Source organism: Pinus tabuliformis, chromosome 6 (genome assembly GCF_031772625.1).
Source record: "Pinus tabuliformis cultivar Carrire ecotype Pingquan chromosome 6, CPIR1, whole genome shotgun sequence".
Taxonomy (NCBI): Eukaryota; Viridiplantae; Streptophyta; class Pinopsida; order Pinales; family Pinaceae; genus Pinus; species Pinus tabuliformis.
Window position 1 is genome coordinate 736,843,491 of NC_142292.1, and position 16,827 is coordinate 736,860,317.

At 35.9% G+C, this 16,827-nt stretch overlaps 1 protein-coding gene and 2 pseudogenes across 3 annotated transcripts; 2 read left to right on the plus strand and 1 right to left on the minus strand.

The window, feature by feature from the left end:
* The first annotated feature begins 3,708 nt into the window (after positions 1-3,708).
* Positions 3,709-6,061, plus strand: LOC149260838 (inorganic pyrophosphatase TTM2 pseudogene; annotated as a pseudogene).
* Positions 6,062-12,317, plus strand: LOC149260839 (amino acid transporter AVT6E pseudogene; annotated as a pseudogene). The gene is made up of 2 exons (XR_016258326.1): positions 6,062-6,188; positions 10,479-12,317. The product of XR_016258326.1 is annotated as an amino acid transporter AVT6E pseudogene (transcript).
* LOC149260840 (omega-6 fatty acid desaturase, chloroplastic-like) lies at positions 6,196-9,626 on the minus strand. Of its 2 annotated transcripts, none has more exons than XM_089421147.1 (8): positions 8,916-9,626; positions 8,617-8,817; positions 8,366-8,509; positions 8,058-8,224; positions 7,194-7,319; positions 6,754-6,931; positions 6,461-6,579; positions 6,196-6,334 (listed from the first exon to the last, which is right to left on the minus strand). In XM_089421147.1, exons 2-8 carry the CDS (start codon positions 8,710-8,712, stop codon positions 6,223-6,225), a joined length of 942 nt encoding a protein of 313 aa, XP_089277273.1. In that variant the 5' UTR covers positions 8,713-8,817; positions 8,916-9,626; the 3' UTR covers positions 6,196-6,222. The 2 variants fall into 2 exon arrangements, with proteins under 2 accessions (XP_089277273.1, XP_089277275.1); XM_089421149.1 differs by having other exon boundaries at positions 8,073-8,224; positions 8,916-9,625.
* Positions 12,318-16,827: the final 4,510 nt, after the last annotated feature.

Consider the following 16,827-nt stretch of genomic DNA (forward strand, 5'->3'; position numbering starts at 1 on the left):
AGGAAACTGAATGAGCACAAGAAAAATTACGTGAGCCATGATCTTGAGTTGGTAGAAATAATTCATGCGTTGAAGATGTGTAGACATCATCTTCTTGGAAGGAGGTTCATCTTGATGAGTGATAACAGTGGATTCAGATACTTATTTGACCAACCTAATCTGAATGCCAAGCTAGCTAGGTGGTTGGCCATGACCAGTGAGTTTGACTTCAAGATCAGGTACATTAAGGGTAAGGAAAACAGGGTTGCAGATGCTCTTAGTAGAAGAATGCAAGGAAATCACATAGCAACTATGAGTTCATATGGGAGAGATTTATAGGATCATATCTTGCAGGCAGGACAACAAGATGACAGGTACAAACAATTTAAGCACAAGTTACAACAACAGGGTATAGGTGAACAATAAGTGTACTATTAGCTCATGGCAGATGGTTTTGCCAGATTTAGGGACAAGATCTATGTGTCAGATAAAATTGAGCTCAAGAAGCTTATCTTGAGGGAATTTCATGTTAAGCATATTCAGGTCACCTGGGATATCAAAAGACATTGACAGTTGTTAATAAGTTCTACCATTAGCTGAGTTTGAAGAAAGAGGTGGCAGAGTTTGTTGTGAGATTTTTGGATTATCAACGGCTAAAAGCAGAGTGTAAGAATCCATGTGATTTATTGCGACTGATTTCGATTCTAGAATGGAAATGGGAAGTCATTTCCATGGAATTAATTATAGGTTTGTCGAGGACATCTAGACAACATGATTATATTATGGTTGTGGTTGACGAATTGACTAAGGTAGTTCACTTCATTCCAGTGAAGTATACGAATTCAGTTTGTGAGGTGGCACAGTTATTCATCAAAGATATAGTGAGGTTGCATGGTGTTCCGAACAATACTATGTCAAACAAAGATGTCAAGTTCACTTCCAGGTTTTGGAAGGAGTTATTTGCAGGTTTGGGTGCAATGTTGGCCTTTAGTACAACTTATCATCCGCAGACAGAATGACAGACAAAGAGGGTCAATAAGATTTTGGAGGACATGTTGAGAATGTATGTTATGCATCATCAACAAAATTGGGAAGAGTATCTTTGACTGGTTGAGTTTTCTTACAACAATGGGTATCAAGACTCATTGAGGATGATTCTGTTTGAGGCACTTTACAGGCAGAGTTGTAATACTCCCATCAATTGGAGTGATCTAGTGAATAGAGTGTTGATTGGACTGGATATGTTGGAAAAGATGGAACATGAAATGAAGGTAATCAAGAAGAATCTAAAGGTAGCAGAAGACATGCATAATAGCTATGCGTATCAGCATAAGGTGTTTAAGGAGTTTCAAGTTGGGGAACAATTGTACTTGCACATCAAGCCCAAGAAGAGCTCCTTAAGGATTGGATCATGTGCCAAGTTGGCACCTCGGTATTGCGGGCCTTTCAAGATTCTTGAGAGGATTGGATTGATAGTTCTGGAGAACTTAGAATCAAGCAACCACCCATAACTGAGCAGGGAAGGAAGGGGTTATCGTACAATGCAAAGAATGTAGAAGTATTTAATAACCACACGTAAGCATGCTAAATTGACTAGAATAAAAATCAGAAGTCCATAGAACAACTGTGTAGAGTCATAATCTCCCTTAACTAATTCCAATTAAAAGTCCGCAATTTACAAGACAGTTGTATAAAATAATATGTTACAATGGAAAGAATGTAGAAGTATTTAATAACCACATGTAAGCATGCTAAATTGAACAAAATAAAAACAAGAAGTCTAGAGAACAACTGTGTAGAGTCATAATTCTCATTACAGTAAACATTGAAATGAGTTAGGTGCAAAACCTCATATGTACATGGGAAGCAACCAAAAATAGGAAATTATCTTCGTTCCTATGTTAATTAAAAGTAACCCAGTAGACAAGATGACCAAGAGCTGTTATCTTTAGTATATTTGATTAATTTAAACTATTACAATTCCCGGCCAAATCTAATTCCTCCTAAACTTCTATAATATGTCACTACTTAGCTTGGAGGAATAAATCTTTAAACATGCACCTGGCATGGAAGGATATAGAGGTCCTGCCTCTTGAAACCCTCTACATACATTTCGGCCGTAGGAATTAAACACAGCTTTTGTGGCGGTGGCCATGGTGACCTGTGTAACAACCATAAGGAATTACATTAAAACCCAACAACCAGAGACATATGTTCATATATAGTGAAATTCGAGGGTTATCTTTTCAGTACGTACGGGGGTTTGTAATCCAAGCTGGAGATGAACCCTCCTTCTGAGGTAGGCAGGCTTAAGGTGGAAACCAACCATGCGATGCAGTGGAGAAACCTGTGAGAAACCTTGTACATTGACAAACAACCATCTCATAAAGAAAATATTCTAGAGAGTATGGATTTTGAATTATCTGCCTCAAAAACCAAGTGAGGGTAATACCTGTCAAGTAAATAAGTAAAGAGGAAGGCCCAAGACCCTGTCAAATTCAATTGTAAAGGGATTAAGCAGCTAAGTCTTCCAACAAGGAATGGAAACTGAACCTCAAATAGGCCTACGGTGCCAGACCAAATAACCCAAGTGAGTATTGGCAGAAACCTCTACATTTGGTTGTAGTAATTTTTGCATTAGATATTGTATCCACAAAGGTGTAGAGAGATGCTCACCTGCAACGGACGTAACTCCATAATACCCCAGAGCGAGCAGAATTTGGAGAGCTCGCAGAGCCCATCACCCTCGAAGCCCGGGGTAAATGAGTTACCGAAACTGTGGAGGGGGTAGGGTTTCATTACCCTAATGACCCTCGGCAAACCTCAACCATATTCCAGAGAGTATGGATTTTGAATTATCTGCCTCAAAAACCAAGTGAGGGTAATACCTGTCAAGTAAATAAGTAAAGCAGAAGGCCCAAGACCCTGTCAAATCCAACTGTAAAAGGGAGTAAGCAGCTAAGTCTTCCAGCAAGGAATGGAAACTGAACCTCAAATAGGCCTACGGTGCCAGACTAAATAACCCAAGTGAGTATTGGCATAAACCTCTACATTTGGCTGTAGTAATTTTTCATTAGATATTGTATCCACAAAGGTGCAGAGAGATGCTCACCTGCAATGGACGTAACTCCATAATACCCCAGAGCGAGCGGAAATTGCAGAGCTCGCAGAGCCCATCACCCTCGAAGCCCGGGGTAAATGAGTTACAAAAACTGTGGAGGGGGTAGGGTTTCATTACCCCAACGAACCCTCGGCAAACCTCAACCATCCGATACCCAACCTCATGATCCGACAGTGTAAGTTGGCCCGTAACTGGACTACCGACATCTGGCAGCTGTAAACCCTGGTTCGAGAATGTTCCAGGCATGATAAATGCGAGACGACTGTCTGTAGTGGGTTAAGTACTGCAAGGTGTCAATTCTGGTGTATTCGCCTATGTCGAGCTCTTTTTAATTTAAATACCAGCCAAACTCGTGTCAAGTTTAAATATTAATCGTGTAACAAAATCCCACTGCATAAGAAAAAGACTATGAAGGTGTGGTTGTTGGTTAAATGATGTAAATATTATCTAGTAACATAGCATGCTATATATTTAGGCCGATAGGCCTTTCTTTGAAAGGGACTTTTCGTCGTCCTTCTCATTCTGACGCTGACACCTGGCGAACTTCCTCTTTGTTGAAGAAACGACTAGACGCTGACACCTGGCGACTTTTATCCTCGTTCAGTTACTCGTCATGGCGTTCATCCTTCAGTTACGGACGGAACATGGCGGAACATGGCCTTCATTTCTGTTATGGGCAGAGGTTGTTATGGGCGGAGAGCTCTAGAACCATCGTCTTCGCCGCATATTTCAATTCGTTCGAGCCATAGGAAGGGCGGAGGCCTCTTGAAGAACCAGGTTGAGCTTGTGAAGAGGAAGGACTGCGACAGATAAGAAATTGCGATGATTCCTGATAGTCTGTCGTTTGAGAAGGGTTTCTATATTTTTATCAGGGCGTGCCAGCTCCTGACACAGAGGAATGGGGGGTTATATTGGTGGGATTGGCCGGGCCTTCTGGTGCAGGGAAAACGGTCTTCTCTGAGAGGGTTTTGAATTTCATGCCGAACATCATCTCTATTTCCATGGATAATTACAACGATTCCAGCCGAGTAATCGACGGAAATTATGATGATCCCAGGTTAACAGACTATGATACTCTGCTTCAAAATATTCATGATTTAAAGGCTGGAAAATCTGTGAAGGTTCCTGTCTATGATTTTAAACTCAGCAAACGCACTGGGTACAGGGATATTGACATTGCATCATCTAGGATTGTGATTATTGAAGGTATCTATGCTTTGAGCGAACGGTTACGCCCTTTCTTGGATCTCCGCGTGTCTGTCACTGGAGGAGTTCACTTTGATCTTGTCAAGAGGGTTTTGAGGGATATAAATTGGTCTGGTCAGGCACCGGCGGACATCATTTATCAAATATCAGAGACAGTTTATCCTATGTATAAGGCCTACATTGAGCCTGATTTGCAGGCTGCCCATATTAAAATTGTGAACAAATTTAACCCTTTCTCTGGATTTCAAACACCGACTTACAGTTTAAAGTCTAGCCGTATTGCCACAGTAGACCAAATTAAAGAAATATTGTGAAGAGATCATACAGAGAGAACTGAAGAAAGTTATGACATTCATCTACTGCCCCCTGGGGAAGATCCAGAGACTTGTCAGTCTTACTTGCGGATGAGGAATAGGGATGGAAAGTACAGTCTTATGTTTGAGGAATGGGTTGCTGATAATCCATTTATCATATCTCCAAATATTGCATTTGAAGTTAGTGTTCGTCTGCTTGGAGGCTTGATGGCTCTAGGGTACACAATAACAGCCATGTTGAAGAGAACAAGCCGTCTGATGTAGTTTAACTATTGTCCAACTGCATATCTTGAGATGAAGCTCTCTCTCATCCATTTTGCGAGCCGGTGCGCATACCCCCTTAGATATGAGTTTTGCCTAATTTTTCTGCATACCTTGTTCTGCAACTGTTTTCCGTTCTAAGTTTATTCTGCATAACTTATTCTCCAACTGATTTCCGTTCAGTCAGTGAATAACTTGCTGCAAATCTTGCAATGGAAACATCTTAAATGCAAATAATTTTTTCTATAACTGTTTGTAATGCAATTTATCCGAGATCTATATGCATCCTCTGCCCTGAAATCCCTCTCAATGCATTTTGTCACCATTTCATATGGCTATCTTGCACTGGAACTATTTGCAGGGTATTTTGCGTATGCTCTATATGCATATATTTCAATGAAACTGATCTTATGCAGTTTGTCTGTGCCTCTGGTTCTGCTGTATACTTTTCCCCTATGACGTGTCTCAGAGATTTGCTCTAAGTTTTAATTATGTCTTTACTCCGGATGCTGTGTGGTCAGTTTTTCGTCAAAGATTGGCTCATTTTATATTTTTATTTGGTTGGTAAATATTAACTCTTCACCTTTGCTCATCAAGTCCCTTGGGATGGACAATACGTTTTCAAGTTTGTCACTTTGAGGTGTATTTAGATAGTATTGATATGCCTTGTGTGGAATTTTAGCTGTCTAACTGTCTGGTTGCTTTGACCGCTTAACCATGAACTGCTGTCCCTTTATTTTGACCATTTTCTATACCAACCAGAGGCACTGAATTTTTGGTGACAAATGAGTAACTGCATATTGTTTGGCCTGATGGTATGTCTAATTTCAGGCAAGTAAACTTGTTTGCCTTAATGACTCTACTGCTTTATGTTTGCAGAAGTTGAAATGATGAAAGAAAGATTTTCAAAGTTGTTGCTGGGTGAAGACATGTCAGGTGGTGGTAAAGGAGTATGTACAGCCCTGGCAATATCTAATGCTATTACAAACCTCTCAGGTATAACATTTTTAATTCTGTTCTGGAATCACACAGGATTTTATGCAAGTCTTAAGACACAATTTTTTACTTAATCTTAAGACATAAATTTTCACTTAATTTCAAGATACTAACCCCTAACATGGGGATCTCTTGTGGCAGCTACTGTTTTTGGACAGCTTTGGAGATTGGAACCTCTAGTGCAGGAGACATTTCAAACAATCTATATAAATAGAAAGATGCAAAAAATGACAGTCAAATTTTGTACTCACAATTATGACAAGCAAGCCCCTGCTGGGTTTCAGTTCTGTCTCCAACCGCCAAGATGATCAGTACGCTACTAACATGTTTAGTGAAGAATTTCTTTCATTTTGTAATATAATGGGAATCCTGAGCTAACTGTAGATTATAGCTTGGAATTCTTTGAGAAATATGATGGGGAATATGAACATTAATGTCATGGCACAACAATTCAATCCTGCAAAATAAATATATGAGTGATCTGCAAAGGCCTCATTATCCTGACACACACAAAATAATAAGATGAAGAAAAACAAATTGAATGAAAATAGAAAAAGGATGAATTAGTAAAATTGAGCATCACCAATGTGGATAACTGCAATGAACTGTTCCACCTAATTGAGCTTGTGTAGCATTCCAGTGTTTGGGATGTTTGAAAGGTATATGAGGTGCTGTATGATGGACCATAGTAAAAGTACTCATCTGCACAATTTCATGTCAGAAAAAGGCACACAAAGAATGCCACAAGCTTTAACGAATCCTTGTACAATTTCAGAAGCAGTAAATTAAATAAACTACATAACCAGTAGAAAATCATAGGACGAACATGCCCATTTGAATAGAGTTGATGACAAATATGAGAGAAGAGAAGTTTACCCAAAAGTGATATCCAAGCCATGGCATGAGCCAAAACTTGAACCAGCCTATAACTCCTGTCTTGTATATTATCAGTGGCCATCCAATAGCCATGAATGCAAAGACCCAAGTCAAACTTATAAGAACTTTCTTTCTTTCATATGCTCTAAATTTGTTCAAATCAAAGTGGCAATTCAACCTGTCATAAAGCAGAAAATGTGTGTGGGTATAATAGAGTATGATACAGACAAAAGCTGTTACGAGATTGGATTCATCGTTTTTCATGCTTCCTAGGTGAAGCTCTCAGCATAACAAAGGAAAAACAAATAGAAAACGTCAACTACATTCATTTAATCTTATTTGTCAAAGATCATCTTGAATTAAATGGTACATCATGCCCTATCGTACTGTAATATGGACATCCGAGACCATTAAGATAGTCCTTTAATATAGATGCATACCAGTGACCAACTGATAACCATGGACGTAATGGACCAAATCCAGCATCAAACAATGGCCTCAAAGACAGCGGTAAACAGTCATAATTTTCCCTTAGCAATGGGTGCCATGCAGTGTCTTCACCTAGCCTAGGCACAAAAGAGTCACAACTTATGTCAAGGTGCAAAGAAATTAGTCACAGATCATATCAATATCCAAATATTAGTAACTGTTCTTGTCAAGGTGCCATTACTGGACTATAAGTGTAAAATTAGTGATCCGCTGTCAAGGAGGAACCTTCACTTCTCATCTTTTTCTAGGTGGATTGCAGGAAATCTCTCTCACACACATATAGAGCCAGCCTCCAGGTCGACATGCATGGAATAATGCACAAACACCAAATATTTATTTTCGTTTGAGTATGCTAGATACATATTTGTCCATAAGTTGAGGCTTGGCAGATATGTTCTTCACTTAGGTTTTTGTTATTTAATAACTGTTTATGCCAAACCATTCTACAGGCTGAACTGGTAGCAACTATTTATCCAATGGCTAATATTGTAGAAAAAATAATAAACTCAAGTAAGAATTCCACTCTCACATAATTGCATCAGGTCCATTTAATCTCAGATGAGTTATCATATAGACTGTAACTTTTTCTGGAATGTAGGCTAAATACAAACAACTAAAAGGACTCATCATTGTCTAGAAAAATCCAAAGTAGATCCTCTCCAGGCATACTAGCAGATTCGATAATAATTTGCTTCCTTACATGCAAATGAGAAAGAAATGAAACTATTTGTTATGAATTATAGTCAGCATTTTAACCAAATTAAACAAATACCATTTGCTTCACTAATTTCCCTCTGTTCAAACTTCACACATACAGAGAGAGAGAGAACATGTTTGTCTTGGCATGATGTCTGTCATGCTTGATTCGCCATGGTTCATATGGATAGATTAGAGGTAAGAAGGCCAGCGTCCCAACAATATCCTCTATCATCTTGTTTTTTGAAAAGCACTTGTGTGCACAATCATGTCCTATCACAAAGAACTACAAACAAAAACAATTAGCAGAAGAATACAAACAAAAAAGGCATGATGACAAAATTCCCAAATTGTACAACTCCTCTTTTCAAAAATTAACATGCTCACTGTCATGAAAGCATCGTTTGATATATAAAAATAAACTGACCCCGGTGATTGCAGTTCCAGTCCATGCCCAAGCAAGAGGGAGGAGGTACCAAGGTGCTCTTGATATGATATAAATCCCTAGTGAATAAGCAGTAACTGATGTAACTACAGTTCTCCAAGCCTTAAAATAGTTAATCTCAAATGCCTGTCCAGGTATTACAAAGCAGAATTAGGTGACCTTAAAATACACCACAACTTGCACGTCTAGAGGATTTGTAATTACATGTCAAAACAACTGAGACAACGAGATACCTCTTGAGGTAGTGTATCAATGACATGCTTCAATGTCACATTATCAGGAACAGGCTCCCCAATTTGGGTAAATCCATAATCTTCAGCAAGGTGCATTCTTTCCTCTTTGTCATTAACTGGAGGTGGAGGAATAGGAACAGCCACAGCTGAGATGAATCTCAATGCCTTCTTCCTTAACCCACATAGTTGGGTTGGTGTTCTCTGTTCAGGTTACCAACAAAGTAACGTTTATGGCATTTAAAGAATAGCAAGCATCAGCGAAAATTCAAATACTGGGAACAGCGGAGACAGAGATGTACTTCGTTATTGATTGAATGACTCAAATGCCTTCCTGAAATGATACCTGTAAATCAGCTCTCTTTTATTAACACATCAATATCACAAAAAGTGGGCAATTAGTGCAAAACAAAACAAGAGGAAATTGAATGCATGGGCAAAACCCCACATAAGGTATTGCATGTTTAGTTTTTAATCTAGTCCAGTGGGTTAACTCAAGTGGTTGAGTGCTGTGCATTACAAGCAGGAGGTCATGGGGTCAAGTCCCCGGGATGGCTACCTCTGTGTATATTATTGGGCCTCATTCAATGTCCGGGCTAGGTTAGGTTGCCAAAAATTGCAACTGGCCAGTTCACCCCGTTTACCATACTCAAAATCAGAAGTGACCAGAGAGTTTCCTTGGGATGTGCATTCACTGGAGAAAATTAAAATTAGATTAAAACTAAATTACAAAAATTGCAACCGGCCAGTTCACCCCGGCTACCATCCTCGAAATCAGAAGTGACCAGAGAGTTTCCCTGGGATGTGCATTCACTGTAGAAAATTAAAATTAGCTTAAAACTAAATTAAATATTCCCTGCGCATAAATTTCAGATTTGGTTATGCTGTTAAAATTAAATTCTGCGTATAAAAGTTATTGGCACTCTAAATCAATTTGCTGGGCTTAGAAAATCTAACATCACACCTCAACTCAACAGATAAGCCAGAAATAAATCAGATCAGCAACCTATCACAAAGGCATATTGCTTCTCTCAGGGACAAACAAGGCTTTGTTTTGGGATTTTTTGTCGTTTAACATTAAAATTGATACATTATTCTTTTTTCCAGAGTATAATTTATTAACATTATTCAAGATCTCTCCACCCTGGGATTTAAAAGAAACCAGCTTTTCTCTGTGCAATTACATGTTTTCAGTGAATCTATTGCAGCCCCGGGGTGGGATTTGTCAGCCTGCTATCATGATGGAAGTCTGTCTGTAGTGCTCCTGACATATTATATAATTAATCTTTTGGGGCATGCTAGATCAAAAATCTAAAGCTAACATGAATTTTATCGAACTAGTATGATTTTCTTCGCTGAAGCTATTTGAAAATTGCTCTCCCAGGCTAACTTAACTCATATCCAGTTTGATTCTTTGCCAGCAAGTCGAACTTCCTGACAGCCACTTAGTTCTGTAACTTGTGAGTTATTTGCTCCCTGGCCAGTCCGATTGGCAGGCAATTGGAAAATCCCGTACAAATGTCTATAAGGAAAAGAAAACCCTTATTTTGAACAATTTTTGCTGATTCGAAATCGGTCTTACGCTCTGGCCTCACCAACTCATTCACCCAGCTGAATTTTTCAACTTTGATAAATATTAAATAATGACCATTACCAATCATTTATCAGAGTTGAAGATATCGATTCATAATATTTGGAGATATTTTCCATAATCACTTACAATGCTTGCCCCATAATTAGCAGACTAGACAGTTTGACATTGGAACTGAGTGCAGAATAAATCTAAGAACTGTTGTTTGGAATACTACCTTTTAGTCTGAAGTTGGCAGCAACTTGATCCTGATGAATTTTCTTTTCTGTTTCAGTTGTATGAACAGTTGGTGAAGACTCTGGAATCTCCGACATTTTTGGAAAAGTTACAAGCTTTACGACAAGATATCAAAAAAGAGGATACTGCCAGTGTGGAGTTTGAAGGTTTGCAGATTTCTTATCTCGGGATTACTTTTTGCAGGTCTCCATGGACCATAAATCCATGGTTTTAGCCTAACATGTTGCAGTGAGCCTGCGACCCCCTGCAGTATCTCACACAACTGATTTTTTTCACAAATGCTATAAACAATTTCAGTTTCAATATTAAACAAAGCATCACCACAGTCTGCATTTCAATTGAAAACAAGTTTAAATAGTAAATAATCACTCAATTGCAACCACTATTTGAATTGATGGGCAATGTTCTTGGCATTCGCAATTCCACCACTTACACAATGCAGGGCCATATAAAGCACTCGTTCATCGAGCTGCAAACGCAGGACATATCGCTGGACAACGAGGCAGAGATCAAGAAGTCTGTCAATGGGGTTACCTCAAAGGCATTGCGTTCGGAAGACAGTGATGCTTTACCCCTATTGTCAACAGAAAAATCAGGGATAGCAGAAGTGGCGTCTGAATCTGGTATCCCTAGTGCAGTTTTCAATCTGGCGACGACTGTAATTGGTGCAGGAATTATGGCACTGCCTGCAACAATGAAAGTTTTGGGTCTGCCATTATGCTTTGCAGTGATAATCCTGATGGGTATTTGCTGGTCGAGTTTTCTGTTCGCCTGAAAGCTTCTAATTATGGTGAAACTGTTGAATCTGTTTGTGGGCACTCTGCCAGGGTTTTATCAGAGATTTATATTATTGTAAACAATGCAGGGATTATGATTGTTTATTTAATTATCATGGGAGATGTGATGTCCGGATCTTCGCATCACCAGGGGCTTTTTGATCAATGGACAGGAAAGGAAGGGTGGTGGAGCGATCGGAGACTGATAGTTTTCATCACAATGGTATTTGTTCTGGCGCCTCTCTGTGCTCTTAAAAAGATAGATTCATTGAAATTCACATCTGCTGCATCTGTTGCAGTTGCAGTTGTTTTTGTTGTTTTGTCATCAATTATTGCCTTTGTTAGGCTTATAGAAGGCAAGATCGAGAGGCCTCGGCTGCTTCCTGATGTTGGGTCCAAAAGGGCAATTTTGGATCTTCTCGTGGTAATCCCAATCATGACCAATGCATACATATGTCATTTCAATGTACAGCCGATCTATAACGAAATGCAGGATAGAACGCCTGCTAAGATGAACAGGGTTGGAAGGATCACCACAGTGCTGTGTGTGTTGGTGTACGAATCTACTGCAATATCAGGTTATCTTCTATTTGGGCAATCTACAGATTCAGATATTTTGTCAAATTTTGACAAAGACCTTGAAATTCCTTTCATTTCCATTCTTGATAACATTATTAGGGTTGGATATGTGCTCCATTTGATGCTTGTTTTTCCTGTGATCCATTTTTCACTTCGGCAGACAATGGATTGCATGGTCTTCAAGGGATCGAAGCCCCTCTCTGAGAGCAACAGGAGGTTTGTCATCTTGACTATCACTGTTTTGGTTTTTCTTTACATGGGATCTACTTTGATTCCCAATATTTGGGTAGCTTTTCAGTTCACAGGAGCAACCACAGGTCTATCTTTAGGTTTCATATTTCCTGCTAACGAGAGGAAAGCTTAGGATTAAGGAAGAAGATTCTCCCGTGGGCTATGCTTGTCATGGCATTGGTTGTGAGCATTATAGGAGTTCTTGGAAATCTTTTAAATCTTACCACTGGAAATAACTAAATATATTCTAGAAGTTGCGCTATGTTGGGAAACGCCTTATTCTTATAATGTTATATCTCATAAGCCTAATTTTTTTCAAGGCTTGCTGATTCAGACAGGAGAACTGAAAAGCACTTTGTGATTTATCCATGCACATAATTGAGCATACAGGCAAGAACACTTGAATATGGGATGTAGACACAGTGTAATTCCATGAGTTATAGCTCGCTTTTTCATGCCAAGTGTCCTGCTTGGGTTGTACAATCTGCAGTTTAAATTGGTTTTAACTCTTTTTGAAAGCTGAGAGATATCATGTGTTAAAATGCATTCTTCTTGCTAGAGTTGAAAAAACCCTACTCAAATACATGAATGTTTGTTTTGTTCAGCTTCTGAGCCAAGCAGTATGATCTCCTTCTAAAGTATGATAGTAGTTTGCCCAGGAAGAAAAACTTCAACAAATGAGGATATGCAACTGAGAACAGAGTAAAGGAACATGATTGATTCATGGATGGGGAAACAACCTGCAAAAATTAGAAACCATCTTTCTTGAATCTTCATTGACTTGAAATCATACACAGGTATGATTTTTTGGTCATTGGTATTGCCAGTTTAGTATATTTATATTTTTGCAGTTACATTATAGGCATATGAGAGGCCAACATGTTATTCCCAAAAGTTTTAGTACACTGCAGCCTGTTTTATTGCTCCTAGAGAGACTCTTTGCATGCACTATCGACTTTTCAAATTTGGTACCATACATACTCACGGACATTCCTTCATCGGGTTTAAATAATTTGTTGACTGCATGGAATTTTAGGCATTTTAAATCATGGAGGCTTGCATGTTCATGCTTTGGTTCCACAGCCTATAATTCTTGATGTAATTTTTGTTGTCTAATAATGGAATATAAGATGCATTTTCAAAGCAGAAATACCTTTGTTTCCATAGCTTGATGGATTCCACCCAAACATAGCCATGTTTATGTGCATGGGACCAATCGTTGCATCATGAAGCGCTGTATATTATGTGTGCTTCTTTGTACATGATATTTTACATCCAAGGATAACTGTTTCTTATCTATGGATTTGATTCCGTTTCCAAAATTCAAGTTTACTGTTGCTTTTTCATATATACTTTTGATATAATTCTTGAAACAATCTTTTACATACTAGTGTAGCTGCTTTGTTGGCATGCTATTTTTACTAACCCAACAAAATTATTACCATGTTGGCATGCTATTTTTACTAACCCAACAAAATTAGTAATAGGTAATCACTATAACCCTTAATAAATAATATTGTATTAAAAAAATACAAAATGACACTCCATTACACATTATAATGGAACTCCCTTAATTCCAAAGTTAAATTAAACGTATCTCAAAGTTAAATTGACCAACTCTGTTAATTCCAAAGTTAAATTAATTGTATCTCAAAGTTAAATTGACCAATTTCAGTTTAGGCATGAATTGTTAAATAATATGTTATCATTAGAAATGACTATATATCAAATGTAGGTATGAAATATTAAATAATATGTTATCATTAGAAATGACTATGATTATATATGAAATGTATGTATGAAATAATGCGAAAAAGGTTAAATTTAACATGAAAATAGAAGGAAATAATTCCATTAAAATGTTAGTACATGATTTTTATACTAAATGGAAGTCAAGGAAAAAATACCAACCATTTTGTTTAGTTGATAAAAACATATTATTTTAAATCTAATAATCGTAATGAGAAGTAAATTGTGAAATTCATAAATGTTAACCATTAAATAATTAATTGTTAATAATTTTTTCAAAACAATAAGATTAAATTTTTAATTATTATATTTTAAAAATTATAATATATATTATTCATTTTTGTTATGGGGTCCTTCATTTTTATGAGCTGAATACATATCTATAAATGCATTTTTTTATCATTTTTCCAATTTCCATACTATTTTTCTAATTTAAAAATCTATCGGCCTCTTTTTGCACTTTTTAGGGCAATTGCTAGTTATATATATAATCTCGATTTGAGTCGTTAGGAAAGTGATGGGCTACCATGACAAATGGAAACATTAGTTAAAGTTTTATTTTATATTTTATTTTAGTATGTTGGTGAGATGTGTTACAAATTCCAATGTGAAGAATTTTTATTGTTTCCGAAAATCGTGATTTATTCTTAAATTTATATTCATGACGTTTTATTATTTTTATTTTTAAAATTTAACAATCAAATATATATTTCTAAAGAGATTCTATATATTTGTTTTTAGATATATTAGATATATGCTTGTTTTGAAATTGCTTAAAACAGTTATATATGTCGAGAAGCTAAACTATGATGTATTTAAATTTGTAGTTATAATTTTTTTATTGTTTTTTAATTTTTAAATTTAATAATTAATTTTATTTTTAAGAGATTTCACATAGTTGTTTTTTCATTTAATTATTTAAAATGGTTATATATAATTTTATGTATAATTGAGATGTGTATTAAATATTTTATTTTTTAATTGATAAGTTGTGTAAAAAATATTTTAAATTGTGATTTAATAGATAAATTAATATACTATTACATTTGAGAATAAAATTTAAATCTCAACTAATATAAAATACTAAAATAATCACCATGTAAATTCTTACAATGGTCTTTTACAATTGTTAATATAAATCGATGATATATACAAGAATTTATAATACATATTAGAATTTTGGCCACGACGAGATGTAAACCCTGTGTTGTTGAGGGTAAACCCTGTGCTGTTGAGGAGGAAATGCAAAATACTAAAATAATCTATGGTAAACCCTGTGCTATTGAGGGGGCAATGCAAAATACTAAAATAATCTATAGTGTTAGTGCAATTCAAAATGTGTTTCTTTACAATTTCAGAGATAATGTTATCTGAGGAAACATTCGAGATATGTTGCATATTTTACACCAAAACCTATGAATAATTGGGAGCTGATGTCTGACTCATTTTCATGATGTTTGAAATTTGTTAGGTTGTGATGCAAATTTAGATTTAGAAAGATAGTCATCATATTCTTCATGAATTAGTATTATTTTGTTGAGGGTAAACCCTGTGTTGTTGAGGGGGCAATGCAAAATACTAAAATAATCTATAGTGTTAGTGCAATTCAAAATGTTTCTTTACAATTTCAGAGATAATGTTCTCTAAGGAAACATTGGAGATATGTTGCAGATTTTACACCAAAACTTATGAATAATTGGGACCTGATGTCTGACTCATTTTCATGATGTTTGAAATTTGTTAGGTTGTGATGCAAATTTAGATTTGGAAAGATAGCTATCATATTCTCCATGAATTAATATTATTTTATTTATCTTATCTGATGTCATCTACTACCTGTATTTTTTCAAAATCTATCAAATATTTTCTATTGGAACTTGAAAAACCATCTTTGAAGATTAAAAGACAATCTATGTTGGAAAAGTTATAGAATTTGTCAATTCATTATATGTCACAATGCTTTCCTATGGAAGTTGACTCATTTTCATGATGTTTGAAATTTGTTAGGTTGTGATGCAAATTAATATTATTTTATTTATCTTATTGGTGTCATCTACTATCTGTATTTTTTCAAAATCTATCAAATATTTTCTATTGGAACTTGAAAAACCATCTTTGAAGATTAAGAGGCAATCTATGTTGGAAAAGTTATAGAATCTGTCAATTTGGCATAATGTAAGTGTTTTCTCTTTATATTCTACTTTTAAAAGGCATTTTGTTTTCTAATTTCTATCTTCAATGATTCATTATATGTCACAATGCTTCTCAAATTTATGCCTTACGATCTTTCCATTGCAACATCTGGTACAATTGCTAGGTATCATCCTTTTAAAATAATTAATTAAATATTTAATACAAATTTATAAAATACTAACTAATTAATAATTAATTATTCTCTTATAAATTTGAAGTAAACATCTAACCATATATTCTAAAACATTATATAACATATATAAAAATAAAAATATTTTAAAAAATTCCACGAAGATAAAACTACTTAAAAAAATCTCACAACTATCTCAAACAAATATTTACATTCTAAAAAATTATAATAACATTCTAAAAAAATTATATTATTGAAAATAAAAACAAAAAAATTATATTATTTTAAAGGTATAATACAATCTTAAAACAATCTCACAAATATAAAAGTTTAAAACCATCAAAAAAATATTTACTGGATATTAAATATAGCAAAAAAATATTTACTAGATATTAAATATAGTAAAAAGGCGCGCGAATCGCAATTTAGTTGAAATTACATGTATACATAAATGCTTCAAATTTATCATCCCTATACGAATAGTTTTCCTTCGGGGAGACGGTGGATATTCTTCCGTCAACGGATACATGCACCTTCATAGATACCATCGTCAGAAGCAACCTGCAGTCCTTGTCAAAGTTATTCTCACGGCCCACGTCTCAACCGATTAATAAATAATTGTTTTTATGTTATGATTGTAAAGAACAAACTGCATTATTTTTTATTTTTTAATGGGAAATCTGCACTCTCTGAGATATAATTATTATGGTAGAAATCGTGCCTAATTG

Excerpts from the sequence above, each read along its gene's own strand:
- LOC149260840 (XM_089421147.1), bottom strand. The coding sequence starts at position 8,712 with ATGCACCTTGCTGAAGATTATGGATTTACCCAAATTGGGGAGCCTGTT. Across the intron at positions 8,510-8,616 it reads TTGATACACTACCTCAAGAG|GCATTTGAGATTAACTATTT; the intron begins GTATCTCGTTGT and ends ATACCTGGACAG. Across the intron at positions 6,932-7,193 it reads TGGTTATCAGTTGGTCACTG|GTTGAATTGCCACTTTGATT; the intron begins GTATGCATCTAT and ends GCTTTATGACAG.